General features: G+C 46.1%; 1 protein-coding gene across 1 annotated transcript in view; it reads right to left on the bottom strand.

Annotated features, from left to right (window-relative positions):
* Positions 1-17,598, bottom strand: part of LOC145861049 (partitioning defective 3 homolog B) — a gene marked incomplete at its 5' end in the record, with an annotated part of 41,904 nt that overhangs the window by 6,805 nt on the left and 17,501 nt on the right. The window contains one exon of the mRNA XM_082962408.1: positions 2,849-2,925. Within this exon, the coding sequence (XP_082818534.1) occupies positions 2,849-2,925 (77 nt within the window). The remainder of the gene's footprint in view (positions 1-2,848; positions 2,926-17,598) is intronic.

Below are 17,598 nucleotides of genomic sequence, written 5' to 3'. Positions count from 1 at the left end.
GGTCTCCCCTGTCCATGTAGTCTTATTCATTGTGATCTAAAAGACAAAACTGATCCTAAATCAGCAGCACTCCTACTCTGAGACGCTTGATACATACAGCGAGGAGCGTCGTGAATATGGAAAGTCTACGTTTGGGTCTGAGAAACCTAAAATGACTTAGCATACCAATAAAAAGGTCAATGAATTGAAATGATCTGAATTGAAACGAGAAGTAAGGGATGAGATTAGTGAGAGACCGATGCTCATGTGCTGATCAAACATTTACCCAGCATGCACCTGTTTAGGCGACATGCAGTGCTGACGTGGCCATCTGTCGGAGAGCGAAGCCATGCTCACGAGGGAGAAAACGCCCACCCACACACAGCTCCAATCACGGATCATTAGGAGGAGAGAAGAGACCACCGATCAGTGGGTCGGAGATAGGTGCCGTGGAACAAAACTACTGAGCTGAGACCAGGGAAGGTTAAAGTCAGGTGCAGAGTGTATGTGTGGTCAGACTGGTCCTCGTGTGTTGAAGAGTACACACAGACAACCTTTCTGGTTAATAGTGTAGCCTTGCACTTTGTGAAGACATTTACATTACTACAGTAGCTCTGGAGTTAAATGTGCCATTCAGACCACACACACCTCTTCTGCAGACCCCAATTGATGAGGGTAATATCAGTCCTCCATCTGAAGCACTGGCCACCGGCTGCACATTAATCACACAATTATCAGCCCAGCGACCACTGTTCACGCACACAGCCTCGGCTCAGCGGCCTAATCCAATCACCTATGGGGTCATGGGCCGTTCAGACTGGATAACCTGGGGCTGAGCCGTGGAGCCCATGACCCAGTGCTTCAGAACAGTAACGACCTTAATGTGCTCCATATGGGGTAGAATGAGTGTGTGTTTTACCCCTCCCTCCCTCCCTCTCCCCCCGAGCACCAACACCCCAGGCTAGGGAAAAGCTGATCCCCACTACAGGAGTAGGGGTTGGGATGGGGAGAATAGAGGGGTACCACCATTCCCCCCCTAAGGCACTGGACTTTCCAGACGTGCAGCCCCAGCCGCATCCCCAGCAAGTGCCGGCTCCTTCCTCACAAAAGACAGGCCAAATGTATGCTAATGGAACACAGCCGCACAGCAGAGACGCACTCATTTGAGAGGAAATGACTCTCAATGAGCTGGGCCCCGGGGGGGGATCTCGCGCAAAGTTCAGCTTGGTTTGAAAAACACATTTATTTCACCTCCCTCTCTATTTCTCTCTCCATATCACTCTCCCCCTTTCTGTATTATTTCCCCTCCAAACCCAGAAATATACCCCCCTCCCCACCAATCTCTCGCTCTTTGTTTTGTCAAATTCCTGGAATAAATTTAGGTCCCCCATCTTGGTATTGACGCTTCGGGGAGATGTAGTGTTTCTGGGGTACAGGGCTTGTTTCATCCTCGAGTGAACATCTAAAACAAGAGAGCAAACATATAAGGTTTGCAATGAATCATTCGGAGGCAGTGCGTGCGACACTTTCTTCTCTCTTTGTTCTGGTGCTGAAGACGTGCTGCTCTCCACCAGTGGTTGAATGCTCTTGTCACTCTGTACTGTAGTCTCACACAGAGACTTGAACAAAGGCTTGTGGGGTTGACACCTCTAACTAAAATCAGAAGAGAGGGCTAAGCGACAGCTCTGACATTTCTCTCGACAGTTCATTTAACCGCCTGCGATTCGACGCCGGTCGAGTGTGAGTAACCATGAGTTACGTAGGCTGAGACATGTGTTAGCATAAGCTTAGCATTAGCTCAGGAAGGGCCTACTTGCATAAAGCCTTAGGCTTTAGCTCACAGTCCAGACCTAGTCAGTCACACTGCTCCTTTCAGTGGATGCTCTGTTCAGTTTTAGGGCATCTCAGTCAGCGTGGCTCCACTCCCTTCTCCTTGGCGCCCCTCATATCAGCCGGAGCAATAACCCGTGAAATGACAGCTCTCTCCGCACCACTCCACTGTGTGCTCTGGTTGTCTCCCAGGCCCACCACACTCCTGGTTAGCGCTGGGGGACTTTAACACAGCAGTGTGTGTGTGTGGGGGGGGGGAATGTGTGAGTGTTTGAGTATGTGTACAGCAGGAACTAAGTCTACACGTGGGCACGTGTGTAAGAGCCATCTGACATGAGGACGTTGAGTCAGACGAATAGAGAGTGTTACAGCATATAATGTATGTCATTTAGCAGACCCTTGATTCAAAGCGACTTACAGTAGAGCATGCAAACATTTCCGTATGGGTGGTCCCAGTCGGAATCGAACCCGCGACTTTGGCATTGGGCCGTGCTCCGCTAACTGAGCTTCACAGAACCGCATCATGCTCATGCATAGTCTAGGTGGACCTCTGTGGCGCAGAGAAAGGATCCATCCTCCGTCTATTCTTCGTCTCCCAGGAGCTGGTCAGGGCTACTCCCGGGATGAGGAGGCTTTCCCAAGGCAAACACTCCAGATTTAATTATAAGCTCTAAAGAGGATTACTCTCTCTGCTGCCGTCTGTGGTGTGTGTGTGCGTGTGCGTGTGTGTGTGTGTGTATTGTATTGTATTGATGGTGGCCTAAAACAGATAAGAAGACAGACAGACAGACGTGCATGCACACATACGCCAAGGTTGGGCTCAATTCAAATTGAAGGCAGTCAATTCAGGAAGTGATTTGAAATAAAAATTCACAAATGTAAAAAAACTTTACAAATAAAAAGCAATTTATTGAGAAGTCACTGAAAACAATAAATGCCTTCTTTTTCGATTGTTGAATTGTAATTAAAATGTACTTCCTGAAATGAACCTACAAACAATTCGAATTGAGCCCAACCCTGATGCGCACACACAGCCTACCTGGAGTGGGTTGCGTACTGTCGCTCCACGTCCTCATAGCAGGGTGCCGGGCGGGTATCAGGTCCTCTCACGGCCATCTGTGGAGGAGAGGGGCACATAATGGTCAATATTACACACCTGTCTGTCTGTCTGTCTGTCTGTCTGTCTGTCTGTCTGTCTGTCTGTCTGTCTGTCTGTCTGTCTGTCTGTCTGTCTGTCTGTAACCCCCCCACCATCACTAGCTAAGCCGGCTTAGTGTTAAGGTTCATATTAGGGTTAGCGTTAGCTATATGGGTAAGGGTTAACATTGGTTAGACGTAGCTGTAGCCTACAGTCAAGTGAGAGAGGACAAATAATGTTATTACAAATACATGCCTGTCTACCCCCACCGTCACATGATACGCCTCAGAATGGCTTAGTGGTAGGGAAGGGCTACCACTAAGCCAAGAGAGATTTTTTACCTTGTCAGCTCGGGGATTCAATCCAGCAAACTTCCGGTTACTGGCCCAACGCTCTAACCACTAGGCTACCTGTCGCCAACCCTCCATGTCTCAAGCTAGACATCAACCATGAGCATAAACCACATTATGCCGAGGGGTAGGCCATTTGGGTATTGAGTATTGAGCCGCTCAATCTTTGTGTGAAGGTTAAAGGCATTATGCAAAGAGGTGCGGGGTAATGGCTGTAGTCGCTGTGTGGCATTTGTCTCGTCGGCCATGTTCCAAATGGCACCCTATTCCTTACATAGTGCACTACTTTTGAACAGTGCCCTATGAGCTGGTCCTATGGGCCCAGGTCAAAAGTAATGCACTATAGGGAATAAGGTGCTATTTGGGACGAAGCCAGGGAGAGCGGGAAGCCGGGGGCCAGGGTTCAGGTTAGAGCCGCTCGGTTGCATGTTAAGTTTGGTCATATGTGTCTCTGGGGAAGAGGGAGAGATGGAGGAGAGAAAGAGAGAGAGAGAGAGAGAGAGAGAGAGAGAGAGAGAGAGAGAGAGAGAGAGAGAGAGAGAGAGAGAAAGAGAAAGAGAGAGAGAGAGAGAGAGAAAGAGAGAAAGAGAGAAAGAGAGAGAAGAGAGAGAAAGAGAGAGAAAGAGAGAGAGAGAGAGAGAGAGAGAGAGAGAGAGAGAGAGAGAGAAAGAGAGAAAGAGAGAGAAAGAGGAAGAGAAAGAGGGAGAGAGAGAGAGAGAGAGAGAGAGAGAGGGGGATAAGAGGGGAGAGAGAAGCAAAGAAAGAGATAAGAAGAGCAAAAGAGCGGGAGAGAAAGCGGGGGAGAGAAAGGGGAGGGAGAGACAGGGAGACAAAGAGAGCGACAGACCGAGAGAAGGAAAGAGGGTGGGAAAGAAAGACAACAAGAGAGGACAGAGAGAATGTCAGCATAGAGAGCCGAAATTCACTCCAAACATTTTAGTAACAGAGTTGGATGGGTGAATTTGATCATTGGCCAGTGGACTACTAGTGCACCATCAAACAAGAATATAAAATGATGTACTTTATCATTTTGTTCATGTTGTAGCTATCGAGCGGGTTAGTGTCAGTCTCTATGAATAGTGAACAGAAAAGTGTGTGTGCCGAAAGGCTTCGACTCCTCTAGGGTGGTGGTGGTGGTTAACACTTCCTGGAGTCTGACCCCTCAACCTCCATCCCACCCATACACCCCAGGGCATAACTGCTCACCATGGCAACAGGGTAGAGTATAAATCTTTTGGACACAAAACAGAGAAGATCATATTAAATTCTGTTTCCTATTAAACTCACACACATTTTGGTTATGAGCCTGATGATGTCGTGTAAGTGTGTGTGTGTGTGTGTGTGTGTTGCTGTGGATCGCAGAGCCAGTGTTAATGTGTTCTACAGGCAGGGTAGCTTACAGAGGACCAGACTGTCTCTGGACACACTAAGCAGCTGAGGCCAGGCCACATGCAGCCCATGGGACATTGTGAGAGGCTGGGGTTCCCCTCCTGCACTGAGAAAGTTAAGAGTGCCATGTGGCAGCCCACTCTTCCCACCATGGATGACCCTTTTGTCGTAAGAAATTAAAACGTTACGAATTTGACCGGACTACAGACTGCCATACAAGACTGACGGACTATTTTCCCTCACAGTAAAAGACAAATGTCATAGCCAATGGAGAACCACACAGTAAGAACACAGGCTTTTGAGTAAAGGACGAGTTGATTTTCAAGCTCGAAAATCACCCTTTCTTGCTTGTTTTCCCCAGAAAACTAAGCGTCTGGAGTGCCACTAAGTGTGCCGCAAAAACACACCAATCAAGTAGTTAAAGCCAGCTGTCGCATTCATCAAAAATACTGTGCATATACAGGAAATGAATTTCCTGGAGCACTTCACTCCCCTCGCAATTTATAGTCACGTGCGTACGATAAGCCTCAAACGAGGGCCTGAATGTCTTGACATAAAATACGAGGAATGCTTTCATGGTAAAACGGAGGTACAAGAGGAAAAAAATTATATTCTGAGCCCCTCTCTTTCTCGCTCCCTCTCTTTTTGAACAGAGTAATTGCTTGTGTTCTCTCTGCCATCCATCCATCTCTGATGCTAATTAGCCGCATCTCTCAGTGAGGAATCGCAGCCTGGCACTCCTCGCAGCAGAACACCCCTCCCCCCTGCTGGCAGCGGACGTGTCCGCCTGCAGTCGGCTGGCATGAAGCAGCGGCGGGCGAAATCCATCCAATATCTGCAATTCCTCATCGTTTTCCGTAATGAGATTCCATTGATTTCCGCTCGGGAAACAAACTGGCACTGAGGGAACAGTTTTAGCCGTGGCAGGAGGGTGGGGGCTTTCAGGGGAACTGAAGTCTCAAACTGTGTTACTTTGTTCAAGCTGTGTCTCATGAAACTCAAACTGTGTCTCGCTACTAGCTCAAACTGTGCTCATGGTGCTCTTGGTGTTTCGTAAAACAAACAAACTGTACTCAGTCAGTCTCTAAATCTCAAAATCTCACTCTGCAAATCTCACCCCTATGTCTGGCCCTACATTACGTGTGGTATTGGTCTGTTTGACGCTTCACTGCTACAGTCATGCAGCCCCCCCCCCCCCCCCCAAATGTCCCCTAAACACTCCCAGAGCTCGTTAGCAGCAGATGGTAAGACTGGCTCATTTAGGGCCTAGTCATGCCTCCCCTTACAGCCATGTAAGGTTACTTCCAAACAGAGTGGAATGGAGAGCTAGCTTGATCAGTGCAAGTACATGGTACAATCTGCCTGTAATTATATTAACTTGTTTTGGGAAATTGGGGTGGGACGGTGGGTAAAGGGGTAGGGTGAGGTTCAGTCATTTACATATAAACTTATTTGTAGCCCTTGGGGGGTGCGCTGTCCAATCGGCCTCTGATTGACTTGTAACTTTTCAACGACAGGGTTGGCCAAAGAAGCTCTCCCCCTGGAGAGCTATGTAGGTGCATGGTTTTAGTTAAACCCTGTTGTAAATCAACTGGTTTGGATACCGGTCATCAAGGTCCCGGTAAGCAACTGATTAGTAGAATCAGGTGTGCTAGATTAGGGTTGGAGCAAAAGCCTGCAGGAGGTGGCTCTCCAGGAGGAAGTATTGGCACAACTGTGGGTTTGAGTGGTGTTCTCCACATGTTCAGGGTTACAGCTTTGAGTCCAAAGGTAGGGGTGTGAGGAAAATCCACAAAGGGTCTGACTAATGATTTTGGTGGAGGTGGTGAGGAATGGGGTATTTCCGCTTGCCTGGCTCCAGGTGAGCTGCAGTATCGGTTCTCCCGTCTATTTAAAATGTTACGGTGCGTTTGCTCACAGCGCGTGTGTTTGTGAGAGGAAAATGTCCCCCATAGTCTAGACCCACAGAGTGCTTCAAGTACTATGAGCATTACAGTATTCTGTCAAGTCATGGCAGCATGCACACCCAGGGAGCCTGCCAACATCAAAGATGGGAAATTATGATCTCAACACACACACACACACACACACACACACACACACACACACACACACACACACACACACACACACACACACACACACACACACACCACACACACACACACACACACACACACACACACGAAAAATAAAATAAAAACTGAGGGAAAGGTGATGTATCCCAACCCAAGGGAAGGCGAGAGTGCGGGGAATCGGGATTGTGTTCGATTGCAGTTTAAACTGCAAACAGATCACACCCACTCTCCTGTTGGTCAAAGACAAGCTTTCAAGCCTCGGTGATAAAGAGGCCCAAATCAGTCCCAGGAGCCTTTGTCGGAGAGATAACCTAGTCGGGACTGTGCTCACGGAATTCAGAATGAACTGACATAAAACAAAGAGAAGAAGTGAAGCGCTTTGTGTCAGGTGATGAGGAGGCGGCGCGGGGGAACGAGGACGGAGAGGAGAGGGGGGTTCCGTGTTCGGAATGACTCATCGTGACTTTGAAAAGCATAGAGGAAAACTCTGGAGAGAACTGATGCGACACATTAAAAATGTGTGTGTGTATTCCACATTACATGTAGGGTGTTTGCAAACACATTCATCAAAGAAACATCAGAGCGGACAGGAGAAAAAAGGCAATATCAAAAGCCATTCCAAAGACAACGGGAGGTAAGCTAGCTAAGCCACCAACAAAACTTAGAAACAAAACAGAATAAAGAAGCTCAGAAGCCACTGATTACAGATAGGGTTGAAGATGACATTGTCTCTAGATGCTGATCTAAGGTCAATTTGTCATTATACCCTCTTATGGTTATTAACCAGGTAGGCCAGTTGAGAACAAGTTCTCATTTACAACTGCGACCTGGCCAAGATAAAGCAAAGCAGTGCGACACAAACAACAGAGTTACACAAACAAACGTACAGTCAATAACACAATAGAAAAATATATGTACAGTGTGTGCAAATGTAGAAGATTAGGGAGGTAAGGCAATAAATAGGCCATAGAGGCGAAATAATTACAATTTAGCATTAACACTGGAGTGATAGATGTGCAGATGATGTGCAAGTAGTGATACTGGGGTGCAAAAGAGCAAGAAGATAAATAACAATATGGGGATGAGGTAGTTGGGTGTGCTATTTACAGATTGGCTGTGTACAGGTACAGTGATCGGTAAGCTGCTCTGAAAGCTGATGCTGAAAGTTAGAGAGGGAGATAAAAGTCTCCAGCTTCAGTGATTGGGTGTGGTGGGTAGTATATGGGCCTTTGGTGACAAAACGGATGGCACTGTGATAGACTACATCCAGTTTGCTGAGAAGAGATTTGGAGGTTATTTTGTAAATGACATCGCCGAAGTCAAGGATCGGTAGGATAGTCAGTTTTACGAGGGTATGTTTGGCAGCATGAGTGAAGGAGGCTTTGTTGCAATATAATATGTCGATTCTAGATTTAATTTTGGATTGGAGATGCTTAATGTAGTCTGGAAGGAGAGTTTACAGTCTAACCAGACACCTAGGTATTTGTAGTTGTCCACATATTCTAAGTCAGAACTGTCTAGAGTAGTGATGCTAGTCGGGCGGGCGGGTGCGGGCAGCAATCGGTTGAAGAGCATGCATTTAGTTTTACTAGCATTTAAAAGCAGTTGGAGGCCACGGAAGGAGTGTTGCATGGCATTGAAGCTTGTTTGGAGGTTTGTTAACACAGTGTCCAAAGGAGGGCCAGATGCATACAGAATGGTGTCATCTGCGTAGAGTTGGATCAGAGAATCACCAGCAGCAAGAGCGACATCATTGATATATACAGAGAAAAGAGTCGGCCCGAGAATTGAACCCTGTGGCACCCCCATAGAGACTGCCAGAGGTCCGGACAACAGGCCCTCCGATTTGACACACTGAACTCTATCTGAGAAGTAGTTGGTGAACCAGGCGAGGAAGTCATTTGAGAAACCAAGGCTATTGAGTCTGCCGATTAGAATGCGGTGATTGACAGAGTCGAAAGCCTTGGCCAGGTCGATGAAGACGGCAGCACAGTACTGTCTTTTATCGATGGCGGTTATGATATTGTTTATGACCTTGAACGTGGCTGAGGTGCACCCATGAACAGCTCAGAAACCAGATTGTATAGTGGAGAAGGTACGGTGGGATTTGAAATGGTCGGTGATCTGTAACTTGGCTTTCAAAGATTTTAGAAAGGCAGGGCAGGATGGATATAGGTCTATAACAGTTTGGGTCTAGAGAGTCTCCCCCTTTGAAGAGGGGGATGACCGCAGCAGCTTTCCAATCTTTGGGGATCTCAGACGATACGAAAGAGAGTAATAGAGGTTGCAACAATTTCGGCAGATAATTTTAGTAAGAGAGGGTCCAGATTGTCTAGCCCAGCTGATATGTAGGGATCCAGATTTTACAGCTCTTTCAGAACATCAGCTGTCTGGATTTGGGTGAAGGAGAAGTGAGGGGGCTTGGGCAGGTTGCTGCAGGGGGTGCAGAGCTGTTGGCAGGGGTAGGGGTATCCAGGTGAAAAGCATGGCCAGCCGTCGAAAAATGCTTATTGGAATTATCGATTATCGTAGATTTATCGGTGGTGACAGTGCTTCCTAGCCTCAATTCAGTGGGCAGCTGGGAGGAGGTGCTCTTAATCTCCATGGACTTTACAGTATCCCAAAACTTTTTGTAATTAGTGCTACAGGATGCAGAACACCACAGGATGTTTTTGTGCTGGTCAAGGGCAGTCAAGTCTGGGGTGAACCAAGGGCTATATCTGTTCTTAGTTTTTTTTTTATTCAATGGGGCATGCTTATTTAAGATGGTGAGGAAAGCACTTTTAAAGAGCAACCAGGCATCCTCTACTGACGGGATGAGGTCAAGATCCTTCCAGGATACCCGGGCCAGGTCAATTAGAAAGGCCTGCTCGCTGAAGTGTTTTTGGGAGCGTTTGACAGTGATGAGGGGTGGTCGTTTGACCGCGGACCCATTACGGACACAGGCAATGAGGCAGTGATCGCTGAGATCCTGGCTGAAGACAGCAGAGGTGTATTAAGAGGGCAAGTTGGTCAGGATGATATCTAAGAGGGTGCCCATGGTTACGGACTTAGGGTTGTACCTGATAGGTTCCTTGATAATTTGTGTGAGATTGAGGGCATCTAGCTTAGATTGTAGGATGGCCGGGGTGTTAAGCATATCCCAGTTTAGGTCACCTAATAGTACGAACTCTGAAGATAGATGGGGGGCAATCAATTCACATATGGTGTCCAGGGCACAGCTAGGGGCTGAGGGGGGTCTATAACAAGAGGCAACGGTGAGAGACTTGTTTCTGGAAAGGTGGATTTAAAAAAAGTAAAAACTCAAATTGTTTGGGCACAGACCTGGATGGTATGACAGAATGCCAGCTATCTCTGCAGTAGATTGCAACTCCGCCCCCTATGGCAGTTCTATTTCGTTCGGAAAATGTTGTATTTGGGGATGGAAATTTCAAGATTTTTGGTGGCCTTCCTAAGCCAGGATTCAGACACGGCTAGGACATCAGGGTTGGCGGAGTGTGCTAAAGCAGTGAATAAAACAAACTTAGGGAGGAGGCTTCTGATGTTAACATGCATGAAACCAAGGCTTTTACGGTTACAGAAGTCAACAAATGAGAGCGCCTGGGGAATGGGAGTGGTGCTGGGGGCTGCAGGGCCTGGGTTAACCTCTACATCACCAGAGGAGGAGTAGGATAAGGGTACTGATCGTCTAGTGCGTTTGGAACAGAGAGTAAAAGGAGCAGATTTCTGGGCGTGGCAGAATAGATTCAAGGCACAATGTACAGACAAGGGTATGGTAGGATGTGAGTACAGTGGATGTAAACCTAGGCGTTGAGTGACGATGAGAGAGGTTGTGACTCTAGAGGCACCAGTTAAGCCAGATGAGGTCACTGCATGTGTGAGGGGTGTGACAAAAGGGCTATCTAAGGCATATTGGGCAGGGCTGGGGGCTCTATAGTGAAATAAGACAATAATCACTTACCAAAACAGCAATAGACAAGACATATTGAAATTAGGGAGAGGTATGTGTACCCGAGTGATCATACGGTCCAATGAGCAGAAATAGGTGAGTCAGGAAGCCGATTCAGGAGTCAAGCCGATTCAGGAGACAAGGCGATTCAGACAGCTAGAGGGCTGGGATTGACGTCGCAACGGAAGAGCCTGTTGAAGCCACCTTGGACGATTATGTCGGCAGACCAGTCGTGATGGATCGGCGGGGATCCGTGTCGGCAGTAAAAGGTCCAGGCCAATAGGCAAAAGAGGTATTGTAGCCCAAGAATTAGCTGGTGGACCTCTTCGGCTGGCCGGGAGATGGGCCTAGCTCAAGACTAACTGGTGCTTGCTTCGGGACAGAGACGTTAGCCAGGAGTAGCCACTCGGATTGCAGCTAGCTAGCTGCGATGATCCGGTGTAAAGGTTCAGAGCTTGCGGTAGGAATCCGGAGATGTGGTAGAGAAAAAGCAGTCTGATATGCTCTGGGTTGATATTGCGCTGTGTAGACTGGCAGGTATTGACCGAGCTGAAACACAGAATCATATAGAATGTCATTCTATGCTGTAGTGTTAAGATTTCCCTTCACTTGAACTAAGGGGCCTAGCCCGAACCTTGAAAACAATCCAGACCATTATTTCTCCTCCACAGTTGGCACTATGCCTTGGGGCAGGTAGTGTAATCCTGGCATCGGCCAAACCCAGATTAGCTCTTCAGACTGCCAGAAGGTGAAGCGTGCTTCATCACGCCAGAGAACACGCTCCACTGCTCCACTCCAGAGTCCAATGGCAGCGAGCTTAACACAACTCCAGCTGACGCTTGGCATTGCGCATGGTGATCTTAGGCTTATATGCGGCTGCTCGGCCATGGAAACCCATTTCATGAAGCTCCCGACAAAAAGTTATTGTGCTGACATTGCTTCCAGAGGCAGTTTGGATGGGCACTCGGCAGAGTGTTGCAACCAAGGACAGACGATTTTTATGTGCAACGCACTTCAGCACTCTGTGGTCCGTTCTGTGAGCTTGTGTGGCCTACCACTTTGCGGCTGAGCCATTGTTGCTCCTAGACATTTCCACTTTACAATAACAGCACTTACAGTTGACCGTGGCAGCTCTAGCAGGGCAGAAATGTGACAAACTGACTTATTTGAAAGGTGGCATCTGATGACAGTGCCACATTGAAAGACAATGAGCTTTTCAGTAAGGCCATTCTACTGCCAATGTTCGTCTATGCAGATTGCATGGCTGTGTGCTCAATGTTATACAGCTGTCACCACCGGGTGTGGCTGAAATAGCCGAATCCACTAATTTGAAGGGATGTCCACATTTTTTTATATATATAGTTTACCTCTGTCATTATGGAAAGCAAGCATCTCTTTCTCTCCTTCTCTCTCTCTCACCTCTCTAGCTCTCTGTCTCCTTCCTTTGTGTCGTTCTCGTCCAGTCCAATCTCAGCTAAGCCTTAGATAAACACATGTGCACACACACACACACGCACACGCGTGCATACGTACACACAAGCACTCACAAACTCGCACTAGGATGACCTAGGTGTGTGTGGTGATACGTTTTTCTCTTTTTAGAACCCCACCAGATACAAATTCACACACAGGCACACACCATCCAAGGGCACCGAACCTCAAATATGTGCAGACCAAAGGCAGTTACGAGTTCAGCGCACTTCAGGGGGCCAAGCCAAAGCCTCTCGACCCACCCTGCCCCATAACAACTTACCCACAGTCCACGCACACCTTACAGGGCTGGAGTGAGGGCCACTGCCACGGCCGGCTGCAGTTACAGCCTATAGCTACTGTGATTAAAGGCTAGTGTTAGTCCCCACTTTTGATTTGGGCTGGGCTGAACTTCTCAATTATACTGCAGCTTATGTAATTATATGGGTCTGTTAGAAGTTAGTCTTTGTTTCATACTCCAGGAATAACTGAGCGACTGGCATAGTTAGGAAAGGGAGGGAGACTATGATCAGTGAAACCTGAAAGGGGGTTACAATTGGGCAGTCAGATATACCAAAGTGTCCAATAGACACGCTGACATGAGAAGAGCTTAGAAGGGAGAGAAGGGAGAGATCGAGAGAAAGGAGAGAGCAGACATGGGTTGAACATTTTTTAGCATTTGCTTTAGCCTGCCTAGAGAGACAGATGGGCAGAGTTTGCAGTTTTGCAACTAGGACGCCCACTAGCCTCAAAAGACTCGCCTGAAGGTAGCCCGGTACCAGTTAAAAAAAAAATGAATGGAAGTATACACTGAGTCTACAAAACATTAACAACACCTGCTCTTTCCATGACAGACTGACTAGGTGAATCCATGATACCTTATTGATATCACTTGTTAAATCCACTTAAAATCAGTGTAGATGAAGGGGAGGAGACCGGTTAAAGAATGATTTTTAAGCCTTGAGACAACTGAGACATGGATTGTGTATGTGTGCCATTCAGAGGGCGAATGGGCAAGACAAAAGTGCCTTTGAATGGGGGCATGGTAGTAGGTGCCAGGCACACCGGTTTGTGTGAAGAACTGCAACGCTGCTGGGTTTGTCACACTCAACAGTTTCCCGTGTGTTTCAAGCTGTCCACCACCCAAAGGACATCCAGCCAACTAGACACAACTATGGAAAGCATTGAAGTCAACATGGGCCAGCATCCGTGTGGAACAGTTGACACCTTGTAGAGTCCATGTCCCCACGAATTTAAGCTGTTCTGACAGCTTCCTGATCTTCTTACAGTGAGGGAAAAAAGTATTTGATCCCCTGCTGATTTTGTACGTTTGCCCACTGACAAAGAAATGATCAGTCTATAATTTTAATGGTAGGTTTATTTGAACAGTGAGAGACAGAATAACAACAAAAAAATCCAGAAAAACGCATGTCAAAAATGTTATAAATTGATTTGCATTTTAATGAGGGAAATAAGTATTTGACCCCTCTGCAAAACATTACTTAGTACTTGGTGATAAACCCTTGTTGGCAATCACAGAGGTCAGACGTTTCTTGTAGTTGGCCACCAGGTTTGCACACATCTCAGGAGGGATTTTGTCCCACTCCTCTTTGCAGATCTTATCCAAGTCATTAAGGTTTCGAGGCTGACGTTTGGCAACTCGAACCTTCAGCTCCCTCCACAGATTTTCTATGGGATTAAGGTCTGGAGACTGGCTAGGCCACTCCAGGACCTTAATGTGCTTCTTCTTGAGCCACTCCTTTGTTGCCTTGGCCGTGTGTTTTGGGTCATTGTCATGCTGGAATATCCATCCCCATCCATTTTCAATGCCCTGGCTGAGGGAAGGAGGTTCTCACCCAAGATTTGACGGTACATGGCCCCGTCCATCATCCCTTTGATGCGGTGAAGTTGTCCTGTCCCCTTAGCAGAAAAACACCCCCAAAGCATGTTTCCACCTCCATGTTTGACAGTGGAGATGGTGTTCTTGGGGTCATAGGCAGCATTCCTCCTCCTCCAAACACGGCGAGTTGAGTTGATGCCAAAGAGCTCCATTTTGGTCTCATCTGACAACAACACTTTCACCCAGTTGTCCTCTGAATCATTCAGATGTTCATTGGCAAACTTCAGACGGGCATGTATATGTGCTTTCTTGAGCAGGGGGACCTTGCGGGCGCTGCAGGATTTCAGTCCTTCACGGCGTAGTGTGTTACCAATTGTTTTCTTGGTGACTATAGTCCCAGCTGCCTTGAGATCATTGGCAAGATCCTCCCGTGTAGTTCTGGACTGATTCCTCACCGTTCTCATGATTATTGCAACTCCACGAGGTGAGATCTTGCATGGAGCCCCAGGCCGAGGGAGATTGACAGTTCTTTTGTGTTTCTTCCATTTGCGAATAATCGCATAAACTGTTGTCACCTTCTCACCAAGCTGCTTGGCGATGGTCTTGTAGCCCATTCCAGCCTTGTGTAGATCAACAATCTTGTCCCTGACATCCTTGGAGAGCTCTTTGGTCTTGGCCATGGTGGAGAGTTTGGAATCTGATTGATTGCTTCTGTGGACAGGTGTCTTTTATACAGGTAACAAGCTGAGATTAGGAGCACTCCCTTTAAGAGTGTGCTCCTAATCTCAGCTCGTTACCTGTATAAAAAACACCTGGGAGCCAGAAATCTTTCTGATTGAGAGGGGGTCAAATACTTATTTCCCTCATTAAAATGCAAATCAATTTATAACATTTTTGACATGCGTTTTTCTGGATTTTTTTGTTGTTATTCTGTCTCTCATTGTTCAAATAAACCTACCATTAAAATTATAGACTGATCATTTCTTTGTCAGTACAAAATCAGCAGGGGATCAAATACTTTTTTCCCTCACTGTATATCTCTCAGATATAGGACAGACACTTCAAAACAAACTTTCTTTCGATTTTCTTTTGACTATGTTTTTCCATGTATGAATCTGTTATTCAATGCATTTCTATGGGCTAATAGCAGTAAGGCCAAATTCAATGTTTCATCAAATATATTTTTATATATAAATATAAAATTCAAATATCAAAATGATCCTTGGTTTGACCATCTTAAAACAATTCCATATGTTACCCCACTATTTATTGTTTCTGCAGTGAGGATTAACCCTCTTCAGATAATTATTTTGTGACTTATCTGCAGAAAAACATTGTTTTGAGCTCAAAAAGCAGTAGTAACAGTATGCAAATCAGGGAGCCAAATTAACGGCTCTTTCACCGATGCGATTCGGTTTATGAACGACCCGTCACAAAAAACTAGGCTGTCGAAGTATGGTATTGTCCAAAAAAAGTGTGTATATTGTCATAAATAATTGAATTTTATTATAAAATATTCACTTAGCCACTCAATCAACGTGACTTTGTTAGCTGAGTCTGTCTGTATATTTGGTTAATTGATCCATTGCTGGACAAGTGGAGGTATTAGCTCATTTATTCATCTATCACTGATCAGAAACATTTAGCATGTAGCCTAAATCAAGTGTACTATTTTGCTTTTGACTCACGTAGTAGGCTTATATAGAGCCTTGGCTATTTTCTTATCCAGTCCCAATCCCACTGAGACCCAAAATCCTAACTCCTGTCTCGCATGAAAAATTCCTACACATGTCAAAATACCGCTATAGCATTTCCCCCAGCTTCTCTGCGCTGTCTCGTACTTGCTGCCCATAGGAGAGCATCGGTAGAGAATGTGTGATCAACGGTAGGAGAGTAGATATGGATATTTTCTTAAACAGAGTTTATCCCCGTTAATAGATCTTGATATTTAAACTATTTGAACTCTTCAACTCCCCATTATTCACGAGCTAATCTGCGATCTGTATAATCGTTAAACAAAATTTTGCCAAATATCTGAGATAACCTCATTCAATGAATGGCAGAATATCTAGCAATTTTAGCAACTATGCTCATTTGACTTTTGTTTGACTGCCGTTTGTACGATTCGACAGTTTGCACGATTCGACAATGCTATAGCCAACTCGGGGTGCGTCCTGGACGTCATTCTTTTTTTGGAAGAACCCTTGCATAGTAGCCATATCTTGATTTTAAACACTTTATATGGGCACTTCCGAGTTTTGCATTATTTCCAAGGACTCTCAAGATAAATTTGAATTAATTCCGGTATTGAAATTTAGGATTAATATTTTCCAGAAAATCTACTAACTTCTACATTCTCCCGCTCTTGATAAAACTCCCTTCTCTCACTTCTGGGTCATTCCACCTCAAAAAGCAAAAAGAGGATTTCGAAACCCATCATTTCAGATTGTTCTGAAATCGTTTCTGTAGTTAGTAACAGACACGATTAACATTCATGAAAGTTAGGTCCAAATCGGATGTTGGGTTTATTTATTGAATATTATCTGAATCCTATAATTTATAATTGCCAATATTAGTGCAATCAATAAAGTTAATTTCTCTGAGATCAAAAAAATTATGCTTCAGGAATGCTAATCTCACCTGTGTCTAACTACAGAAATAATTATTTCATAACAATCTGAGATGGTGGGTGTCATGGCTTGCTGAAATGACATGGAATGACTCTTCTACCCCTTCTCTCACTGTTAATAAACCTCCCTTTTCTCACTTCACCCTCTCTCTCTCTTAATGAACCTCCCCTCTCACGTCTACTCTCGGTTGATGAACCTCCCTTTTCTCACTTCTACTCTCTGGTGATAAACCTCCCTTTTCTCCCTCTCGCTACACCTTCCTGTTCTTCACCAGTCTCTCAACAAAGCAGTCTTTCTTTTAATCTCTCTCCCCCCTCCCTCCCACCCTCTCTCTCCTCCAGTCCACAACATAATTCTGCGGTAGGCTACCCACTGTGCTACAGTATGTAAGCAACCCCCCACAGTAAGCACACACACATCAGGAGAAGCACACCAGCTCATCCATTACCCCTTTTTGTGTTGGTGCTGCTGGGCTGTCAAGCCCAAACAAGACTGATCTCTGGTCAGTGGTAGATCAGTCACTGATCTAAACACAACACAGGTCACTTCTCTGTAGTACAGCATTAGCTCCCTCCTATGAGGCTTTGATATATTACATAATAAATAATGGTCCAACTATTGCTAGCAGGGATAATCTAGACTCCAGTAGGGGATGGGCGGGTATCTCCAGTCCTGGAGGGCCGTAGAGTCTGCTTTTGTTCCAGCTCAGCTCTAATAACATTTCTATTCAAACCTATTGGGGTCTAAATTGAACGGGCACATGATCGAGTCATTGTTTGAGTTGTTAGTGTTAGGCCTGAACAAAAGCCTGCGGTTACCGTGGCCCTGAGTTGCCCCGTCCACCCCTCATCTAAAGGGAACATCATGCTCAAAAGACTAGGCTCTACACACCCACCACACACAATTATGGTTATGCCTGGGCATCTGCGCAGCACTAGGGGTTTT

This window comes from Salmo salar, chromosome 16 (assembly GCF_965601325.2).
Source record: "Salmo salar chromosome 16, fSalSal1, whole genome shotgun sequence".
Lineage (NCBI taxonomy): Eukaryota > Metazoa > Chordata > Actinopteri > Salmoniformes > Salmonidae > Salmo > Salmo salar.
Note: the sequence above shows the minus strand (reverse complement) of the source record. Positions and strands in the feature narration are given on the sequence as shown.